At 42.1% G+C, this 11025-nt stretch overlaps 1 protein-coding gene across 2 annotated transcripts in view; it reads right to left on the bottom strand.

Annotated features, from left to right (window-relative positions):
- The window catches only part of LOC149459701 (solute carrier family 23 member 1-like), a 71226-nt gene extending 60419 nt beyond the window's left edge, over positions 1-10807 (bottom strand). The window contains exon 1 of one of the 2 annotated variants that reach the window (XM_089680662.1): positions 10549-10807. In XM_089680662.1, the coding sequence (XP_089536788.1) occupies positions 10549-10590 (42 nt within the window). In that variant the 5' untranslated portion in view covers positions 10591-10807. The remainder of the gene's footprint in view (positions 1-10548) is intronic. The other variant, XM_089680663.1, reaches the window with a different exon arrangement.
- Between the last annotated feature and the right edge of the window lie 218 nt (positions 10808-11025).

Below are 11025 nucleotides of genomic sequence, written 5' to 3' on the forward strand. Positions count from 1 at the left end.
ATTGGTGTCACTGGGGATGTCAGTGACAGCAAGTCAGTTCCCCCCAGTGTCAGAATGACCACCGCAGCCCTGCAGTCCCACTAGAAGTCATTGATCGCTGCCATTACTAGTAAAAAAAAAATTAAAAAAGTACACATATTGGGATTTATTTTTAGCAAAGACATGTAGCAGAATACAGTTTTCCCTAAATTTATGACGAAATTTGATTTTTAAATTTTTTTACTCGACATGTTTAATAGCAAGAAGTCAAAAATATTGTTTTTTTTCTCAAAATTGTCCGTCTTTAATTTTTTTTTATAGCGCAAAAAATAAAAAACGCACAGGCAATCAAATACCAGTAAAAGAAAACTATTTGTGGGGAAGAAAGGATGTATATTTCATTTGGGTGTAACGTTGCATGTCCGCGCAATTATCAGTTAAAGTAACGCATCGCCATAACGCAAAAAAATGGCCTGGTCAGGAAGGGGGGTAAATCCTCTGGAGGGCAAGTGGTTAAGATTGTTGGGGTCCAAGGAAGGCTTTTTAAATATGGAGGTGACTAGTGCATGCTTTAGAGAGTTAGGGAAGATGCCAGAAGAGGGGGAGAGATTAAAGATGTGAGTTAGAAAGCCAGATGGTTACCACAGTATGTAGATGGAACAGGGGGCAGGTGGTTAGGTGGGTGTTAGAAAAAGTTTAGCAACCTCGTCTATAGTAGCTGGGTTGAATGAGGGAAGTGTTGAGTGTATCTATGGACAGATAAGCAGGGGAGATATATTTATAGTGGAAATCTCATGACGAATTGTATCAGTTTTATTTTTGAAGTGATTAGCTATCTCCTGGGCAGTGAGTGAGTTAGTGAGTGGAGGTGGTGGAGGATGAAGTAGAGAGTTAAAGGTAGAAAAGAGTTGATGGGGACTAAATGAGACGTTCAGAGTGATAAAATAGGTGTGCTTGGCAGTGTGGAGGCAAGAATTGTATTTTTGGAGGGCAGATTTATATTGGCTGAAGCCTTTTGAGACTTAGTCTGACGCCAAAGTTGCACAAGAGCATGGCTACATTATTTGAGACTTCTGGTGTCATCTATTTTCCAGGGTTGTAGGGATCGGATCCTGATTTTGTGTGAAGGGAGGGGGGCGAGTAGGTCCAGAGCAGAGGACAGGGATCTATTTTAGTGGCTAGATTTGGGCAGGACGGGTGAGATTTTAATCAAAGAAGTGGTCAGAAGCAGAATAGAGAAGAGAAGGGTTGCTGTGGTGAAGGTTTCTATGGATAATTGTTAGGTAGTTGGAGGGAGAGGTCATAGAAGAATGGGAGAAAGTGGAAGTAATAAGGTGGTGATCAGAGAAAGGAAAAGGAGTGTTGGTTTTACAGAATAAACCAGTCTAAGACTAAACAGCTGACTGTATAAAGAGACCATGCAGGCGCCCATTCCTTTTGAAAATGCTATTTGGCTGGCTCTCATGCTGATCAAGCAGCTTCAGAGCTTTGAATCGCTGACCTGAACAAGTTTGTAAGCAAGAACTGATTTCATTCTGGTTTTTGAAAATGACTCAAAACAGTACAGGAGACAGAGACAGTCAAGGAAAAAGTATTCTTAGAAGTAGGTCATCAGACCTCTGCATTTCCTTCAGTCTTCTTTTTAAATATATCTACCAACAAAACTGGAGTTAGGAGGGTTTAATTTCTATGAAATTTGTATTGCTGTTTGTCTCCCTATTAGGAGGATTTGGACCCTTGTAAGCAGGTGCTTACATGGGTTGTGTGTAAAATAAGATTCTTCTTTGTCTTTGGGTTACCCGTGTAGTGCCTACTCTCTTGAGGGCCGCTGTGTTTCTGGATCCCCATAAGCTTTCCACAGCCAAGCAACATGCATTTTCCACACTTGCAGCACAGTCAGTGAACAGTCCACGAGCTTGGCTTTTGTTACTTTTTTTTTTAGGGGATATAATTTGGATAGGGTAACAGGAATTATGGGATGCCAAAATTGACTGAATCAAAGCACGGGGACAAATTCCTGCCCATTTACAGATACAGATCCTGGATTGTTCTTTTCTTTGAAAGCAGTCAGTCATTATGGATCAGTAGCAAAAGCCCCTTATGGGCTAGGGAATGGCGGCCCTTCTGAAAGTTAGCTTAGCTTGTTGCAATCTACATACAGAGAGGTCTCCTCTCCCCTGTAGAACTGCTCCCAGCTCCACAGCCTGCAGACACTAGCAGCCCTCCTGGCTGCTGTCAAGATCTCCCAGGACAATGATAAAGGATTAAGCACAGTGCTGTCCTTTGAAAGCTTGCTACATGTGGAAGTCTTTCCCCTTGTGAAGCTTTGTGCTGATGTACTCACTCTGCCCTCCTTACTCCCACTGCTCCCAGGCATTAACCTGTTCATACCGTATTGCTGAATGGATCATACTGAGCCAGCCCCAGCCCATGCCCAGTCTGGAGGCAGACCCCCCCAAAACCTACGGGGCCCCTCCCAGGCCACTGTCAGTCTCCTCAGCACTCCATCCTCCACTCAACTCTCCTGCCAGTCTGACTCTCCGATATTTATGGGTTCATCTCACCCCTCTACCAGGACCTTCAAACCTGGTATTAGTTAGGCTCCCATAAACATGCAGATTAGGTCTCCACCCCTTCCGCTTACTGGCTTCTGGAAGGTTCCATGGTCCTCTAGAACCAGATGGAGGCCTGACCTGCAGTAACCCAACCTAATTACAGATTCACACAATTACCATGAGTCATACACAATAAATGTACCTACACTACTCTAGTAGCACACTAGAGGGTGCTACAACTGTTATAATTTGTTATTATTCAATGTACATTTCATGCAAAGTGTAGTGTGTTAGCAGGTTGCCCATAGGTTAGGAAGGGGTTAACGTTGCCCACTCCCAGCAGGTGTTCATGGTCCTGCTATTCTCCTGGGCCTTTAAATACAAGAAAAGGTAATCATTCTAGAGCTAAGCCTTATTGTTGGTGATCTGACCCCCTCGCAAGCCCGATGTCGAGTGAAGCGTGTCACAAAGAACAGAATTGTGCATTTTTGTCCCAGTGGACTTTAAAAGGGAGCACACAAAAAAAACGTGTTTTCTCTAGTAACTAGAATTCCTTTGGCTATGAATAAAATGATTATGTAGAAGTGAAATCTTCAAACAGAGACACCTATTCTTGTGATAACTTCCTAAAAGGGAGACTCCTCTCACTTCTTGTTGTGTCTATAAGACAGGAATAAAAAGGAAATTTCCCCAATGGGATACAGACAACAAAAAGAATCTGTATAGGAGTGAGTGCTGTGCATCTCTCTGAAATGCAAAGAAGGATAATGGCCTTAATGACTTGACCAATTTGCTATAATCTATCTAAAGTAGACTGTGGATAATCTATGGCAGGGAATGAAAAACACAAAGATTTATGACTACAGAGCTGGGATTACACAACTACAATTCTCAAATGAAGCAATGTAACTGTTGGCTGGTGCAATACTGACCATTGTTGAAGTTTGTTATCACCATGGCTGCTATAACATTATGAACTTTTATTTATTTTCCTAATTTTTTTTGCAGGGCTATGCTTGAGGTTTTAATTGTTGTTTTTTTTATTTTATATAAAAATAAAGGTCTTTTTTATATATTGTATATAATGAGGATGACACTTTTGTCCAGTCTGATGAAAACTCCTTGAACAATTGCTTCTGAGGCAGAGGTGGCCTCTAAACAAAACATGGCTGTTTGATTAGGCTTGGTATTTGACAATTAGTGACTACAGAACTTCAGTGTCAGTCTGCCTCCTTATCCACTGCTGCCCCTGACATGCAACTTGGCATAGCACCTTGGCAGGCAAGCCAGCTAACCACAAGCCCAATACTGCCCAGGATGATCATTGCAGTGGGATTCCTTTTAGCCTGCTTCTTCTGGCAGTGCCTTGAATGCATAGTGGTTCCTTCAGGTCTAAAGAGGACTGTCATTGTCCAGGCAAGTTACCTCTTCTCCTCTTGAGAAGAGGTGCTGGTGTGGAGGGCTGGAGGGATTTGTAATCCATTATGCCAAACATGTGCACTTTTTTTTTTTTCAGGAAAGTATACCTACCTGACCCACACCTTAATGAGCCTGGCTGATCTCTAGGTAAGCTCATGCTTCCAGGTCATAGTAGAGCTAAGAGACTTTAGGCATAATAAATACCTAGGAGTACTGGCCAGGATATTAGCATTTATACACTACAAGTGCTTGAAGTGATTGTAGCCATAGCCCTGAAAATCGTATGTTAGTGCAAATAAAGAACAGTATCACAGACAGTACTCAATTGTACACTACAAGTGGTAATGCACACATCCACCTGCAGAACATTGAAGGGTCCAAGACCCACTCACAACTGCGAAAGGAGCTGTCCAAAACGAGCCTCAGCGACTCAAGAGCCTCATTCAACAGCAGCCCCAGCAGTCATAGAGCCTCAGGGAACCTAATCGACCAGCGGAAAAATAAACCTCAATGCCAGTGTAAGCGAGGTTTGACACATCAGATAGAAGCAATTATAGACAATGTCTAACAATCAAAAGTACTTGTGACATAAATGTAAATATATGAGTAGCTGAGATGTGATCTGTAGAAATATGACAAAGTAGATTTGGCATTACATGTTAATATAAGATGTGTTCAGAATTAAGTCAAAGACATATGGTCACCAATTAGCATCTGAAGGGACAGAGCTGCCTCTAGACTGGAGGTGACACCTAGATGCCAATAAGACTTGTCACCTACTTCTAGACATTTCAGTTTCAGAGGCAGCAGGAGACCAAGAGAGGGCTCTGATCTGTCTAGGAGCTCTAAAGTATATCAGCAGATCAAAGGAATATATTTCATCTCTCATAAAAGCTAAAATATTAGTTGCAGAGAGATGAAAATACTTCCTTCTGATTGGACACACTGTAGGCTACACCTGCATATAAAACTGTATTTGTAGCCTATGTAGAATCCCAGAGAAATGCAGAAAATGGTTATATGGCGCCTGATTGCGACAGCTGAACAGTGATTGGTACTGTCGCGATTGGACTGATGCTCTGGTGTCGGAAATTCAATCCCTGACTTGTGATTCAAACCGTTCCTGGGCCAATCGACTTTGGGCATTTCAGTACCCAGAAGAAGTCCTGTGAGCTGGTACAGGAACACCCCCCAGAGTCGATTGACCAAGGGATAATGTCCAGCCTATGTCCATATTCCATAAATTGAGGACCTGGGATATGGACGATGTGATTCGTAGGAAGCCAGTTCTATCAACTGGCGGATCGCGGACTTTCTCTGACTTGCTCCAGTCGCAGGATAACTCTTGGTAAAATTTTTATTTCTGTTTTTTATTCCCTTTTATTTTATAGTCAATAGCCAATTGTGTGTCTTCTTGTATTTTCTGTAACTTTTTATACTTTGTACATATTTTATGCACTGCCCACTTTCAGGATATTAAATCATAAAATTAATAAGTGACTTCTGGGTACTTAAGCTCAGGCTCATATCTCCGGAGAGATTATATTGCATTGCAGTGTCTTTATATGCTCAGTCAAGTTTATTGCCAATCTGTATGCAATTGCACTGCGTGCTATCAGATTGCATGAAGATTGTAAAGGTAACAGATCTGCCAGACGTGTGCGTGTGCGTGTGCCCAGCCTGCGGATAAAACTTTTGGGTGGTGGTAAGCTACCGTTTTTGGTGTGTCTGGTGTGGGGGTGTGTAGACAGTGGAAGAGTGATTAACACCGGGGTTCTAGCTTGTAGGATAGCTGGAGGAATCCTAGAAGGGTGTGCCGATTGCTAGTCTGCTCCTCAACCCTTAGCGTGCACCAGATTGTATATAAGATTTGTATCTGCCTGTGTGTGGTCGGCCAGCTGGATTGGAGTGGAGTCTACCTCTAGTGGTGGCCAGAGGTAGTGCAGATTGTGAAAGTATATCACGGCTGGTCTTATATATATTCAGATTAAGTCCCCCTTATTCCCTCTTACCCCAAGTCACGGCCGCATGGGCGCGCCTCGGTTAGCTAGTCGCTGTGGGCATGTGCATGTGGGGTGGATCCGTGACAGTACTTAAAGCGGAGCTCCACCCAAAAGGGGAAGTTCAGTTTTAAGGACTACTCCCCCACTCCGCATTAAGGATTGGCACCTTTGTGGGGCTGGGGGGAGCGGGTTCCCGAATTTGACAGGTACCCGCTCCCAATTCTGATCCAATCGCCTAAGAGATCGGAAACGGAAGGTGTCCTCCCTCCCTCCCTGTAGTCTTTTAGGACACGTGACAGGTCCCAGAAGACTACAGGACCATTCATGAAGCGCAGCGCTACTCGCGCATGCACAGTGGGTACCCAGCTATCACAGCTGGGTGCCCACACTGAATATGCCAGCCTCCTGGAATACAGGACGGCTGGTGAAACGGGGGACACACCACGGGGCCGAGGGACAGGTAAGTGGCTGTTTTTTTAAAAGTCAACAGCTACAGTTTTTGTAGCTGTTGACTTTTTTTTTTGACAGCGTGAGTGGAACTCCGCTTTAAGGCAATGCAAACTAAGCAGAGCACTAATATTCACTCAGGCATTAGAACTGACATGTTAACGCATAGCAATCATTAGTGCTGAAGAGTTAATCTATCACAGGCAAAGCATTGAAGGCTTAATAGATACCAAATAATTAGCACTGGCAGGTTACCCTACACCAAGCAAAGGTACTGTACAGTTTAATACAACAAACCGAGCGTTAATACATAGTAAGCCAAACCTGCAGAGCCAGGCACTACTGGGTTAAAAGGATAAAAAAAATACTAAATGCACATTTTTTTTGCAGGTAACAAAAATGTGCATTTATTATTTTTTGCTGCAGGAGCCTGGAAAGCATTGCACCAGCAATCAGCAGATCACTGATGCAATGCAGGTATCCTGCAGATCTGTCAGTATATCTGCTTGCCCATATGGGATATATGAGCAAGCAGATATACTGATGGGAAGACTGAATGAACTACCATGGTGCTCCGCAGCTAGGTGGTAGTTCATTGAGGACTACAAGCAGACACCGGCTAAGGCTGCGGGGGACTTGTAGTCCATTCAGTTATAGAACACTGAATGAATGACACAGAGCTCTGCGTGGCCACTTTTTTTTTTATATATTTGACAGCTATCGGGAGGAGAAGATCCCCCACTAGTGCTTTCATAACATGTTACACCCTGAATATGGATATAACATGTAACAAGTTATGAAAGGTGAACTTATCCTTTAATATGAAAGTCTCAACTCTGCAACAGTAAACACCTGTACTATCAGCCCATGCATTAACATTATCGCAGACACAAACCACAACCTGTGAGGCATTGACAAAACACACAGACCTATGAACAGCATGTGCAATGCCTGCTATAGCAGTGCCAGATAACAGCATATACCTGTAGACAACTCTTCACAGTACAGCAGCAGTAGCTCAACACCATTGGCTTGTGCACCATGTGGTGCACCTTACCACCTGAACAACTCATAACCAGCAGGAAGCCCAATGAATGTCCATCCATGGAGTCCTGGTGAAGGAGACACTTGTGCAATCTCTAGAGACCAGCATCCTGCACCCCAGTATTTGGATATGGAGGAGTCCTCCCTCTTCTGGGAGCTTTACAACCGTACAGAGGAAGTGTCACCACAGAAGAGGCTGAACCTGTGCGGATAGGCCAGAAGAATCCGGCAAGGTAAGGGCAAAATTCTGCTTTAAACAGTCTCATAACCGTCTGAGCAGTGAGGGAAAAAAAGGAGAATGCCACCATTGGGAAAGTGACTCATTTTTATAGTATAACTGGTCCTGGGATTGGGCAGAGCCTATATCCTTTTCCAGGGCCATGGATAAGGGGGTACCACCAGTCCTCCTGTATGGAGCCCAGTCCAGCAGGGGGGCCCATCACTCTCCTTGTGCACCATATGATTCCCCTGCTGCCTAGGACCTCCTGTGTGCCCCCACTCCTGCAGTGTTGCCGGCTTCTTTCTTCTCCTTCCCACTGGCAGCTGCAACTACACAATCGGATCCTGCAGGATGTAGAATATGGGAAAGGTCTGGTAAATATGTCACATTTACCAGCCCCTTTCTTTCCTAAATGAACACAATGAGTGATTGGTACAGATGACTCACTATGTTCATTCATAACTGAAGCATAGTGAACGGTTTGTTTTTTTTTTGGGGGGGGGGGGCTGTCAGGTTGGCAGCATGGGGCCCTGTGGTTTCTAACAGCAGCCCTGCCCATTTGTGTATGCGGTCATGCTTGTGTCAGGAAAGTAGAAGGAAACCACAACTATATATATATTATTAAAAATGTCCCCTCCCCTCCTCATTCTACCTAAGCTGTAAAAAAGAAAGATGTATACTTACATTTTTTTTTAATGTGCTTCCCCTGTGATTCTGGATCCCATGAGTCAGTGAGCAGCTGCTACAGGAGAAAGGAGGGAGTGCTGACAATGACTGGGAGCTCACTTACATAGAGCTGCAGGATCACGTGACCAGACTGGATTAAAAATAGGTAAGTACACAAACTTTTTTTTTTCTCTACACGTTAGGTAGGATAGGTGGAATGAGGTGGGGAGGGGAACTTTTTAAAGAGTAGATATAGTTAGGCTTTTCTTCCACTTAAATAACTCTTTTACTTGTATTAGTTTTGCTTCTATATTTTCTATAGTCTTATATTATGTTGGTTGCCATTAATTTATTTTCCAAGGCTCTTGGATATGTGGTGTGTATGTATGTACAGTGGGGCAAAAAAGTATTTAGTCAGTCACCAATTGTGCAAGTTCTCCCACTTAAAAAGATGAGAGAGGCTTGTAATTAGCATCTTAGGTAGACCTCAACTATGAGAGACAAATTGAGAAACAAAATCCAGACAATCACATTGGCTGATTTGGAAAGAATTTATTTGCAAATTATGGTGGAAAATAAGTATTTGGTCAATATCAAAAGTTCATCTCAATACTTTGTTATATATCCTTTGTTGGCAATGACAGAGGTCAAACGTTTCCTGTAAGTCTTCAGTGTTGTCACATGAAAAGATATACAAAAATATTTACAAAAAAATGTGTGCTCACTTCTGTGAGATACTGTATATCATATAGCAATGAATAATATTGAGTCCATCCATAGTACTGGGGAGTTATGGTAGATCTTACATAATATAGAGTAAGGCCTGGAACACTGCTAGACTATCTCCAGAAGCTGGACGCATCTGTTTTGTCTTATAATGCTGTACAAAGACATAATGATGTAGATATTCAAGTTATAATTAAAAAGACAGAAAAAAAAAAAACGGGGGAAAGAAAACAAGAAAAGAAAAAGGATATATAGCCCTGAGCTTGCCCAGCCGATACATGTACCTTATGGATTAAAGGATCTAGAAAAGGGTTGAGTCACGAAGGTACCACATTTCCCAGACAGCGCTATGTTTTTCCACAGTATCAATATCTAATCTAGTGGTAAGCAATTTCATGAATTCCACATCTCTGATTCTTTCATATAAAGGCGGCTTGGGATGTGCGTTCTCTTTTCTTCCAGTTAAGTGCAATAAGACATCTTGCCACTGTGATAATATGTTTTAACAGCTTCTTCTGAGGTTTAGGGAGTTTGGGAGATGATAGTCTCAATAGAAATAATTTAGGTGAAAATAGAAATTCCGATTCTAACAATGTTTGCATGGACTATCTTACAATTATTGTTGCCACCTCATCCCTTTAAAACAGAACACATATTTATTACACAGGTTGTGTGGCTGATTAAGGTGGCAATTGAACTCACCTAGTGCCTAAGGCTAGCCATACATTATACAATTATCTTCCAATTTTCTGCCCAATTTCCTTTAGATTTACCTTCAACTGTGTAGTGCAAGGGCCTGCCTAATTGGATACAACTATGTGTTGTTTAGGTTTGTCCTCCTATTATATGGTTTTTGGTAAATCTAAACCAAAAATCTCCAGATAATTGTATAATGTATGGGTAGCCTTATCTGCATTAAATTGGCCTCAGAAGCGGTGTAATTCATATGTGTTCAGTTTTAAAGGGATGCAGTGGCAACCTCACTTCCAATATGGCTCTATTTGGCGGCAAGACTAAAATATATGATATAGAGTGCCACAAACTCATTGGCATTGCTGGCAACATTTGCTTGTATGTGGGTGAATTGTGTGAAGTACCAAAAAAAAAAAAAAGGTTTTTAACCTTCCCTCTTTATAAAGGTTAACTTTATAAGCGTTCTCTTTGTACAGTGGCACCTTTCCGCAGCTTGGGACCAAACAGTCTGCCAGGTCCCTAAAGGCAGTGTTTATTTTCTTAAATGTAGTAATTATAGTTATTGAACTCTTTATTTGTATTTTGTACTGTTCTTGTAGATCCTACCCTCTTATGTCTGTTTTTATATTTTGTACGTTCTTTTAGATCCTACGCAGTTATGTCTGTTTTTGTATTCTTCTAATTTTTGCTTTTGTATATTTCTATAACCTTATAAAATGTTTAAAAAATCTCAGAATCATCTACTGTTATCATTTATAAATTATTATATTTTTTATTATAATAAAAAAATTCTGACCTCAAATGTGGGGTTGTCCAGACCATGGGAGTCTCTCTCCATTTCTGTGCAGGTGATAGCGGTGGCTTCTGGTGAGCTGCTGATCTATTCACCTATTGATAGGTGTATGCTCTCCAAGATGAATCCCTTCTGTGCTCAGATCAGATCTTGGCTGTGTGTCTGGCTTGGGTTACCCAACACCAGTCAATGAGTAATAGAACAAGGAAACTATTTGTGAAGGTTAGGGATGAGCTTCTCAGCCTGCAAGGTTTGTCACACTGTGGGAGATGTCATACTCTATGCATTGCACAGACATACATTGTCAATCCCTCTATCACCCTTATCTTTTTCTGTTACACAATAACTCTGCAGAGATTCCTGTTAAAAAAAGAAAACATCTCCTCCTGCTCCAGAGGATTTTTTTTTCTTTACACTGCCTGTGGTATGGTGCCTGATCCACTCCCAATATCTGTTAGGAAGACCATACACTATACAGTC

The sequence above is a fragment of the Staurois parvus genome, unplaced genomic scaffold, assembly GCF_062004578.1.
Source record: "Staurois parvus isolate SC_StPar_1 unplaced genomic scaffold, SC_StPar_1.0 ptg000249l, whole genome shotgun sequence".
Lineage (NCBI taxonomy): Eukaryota > Metazoa > Chordata > Amphibia > Anura > Ranidae > Staurois > Staurois parvus.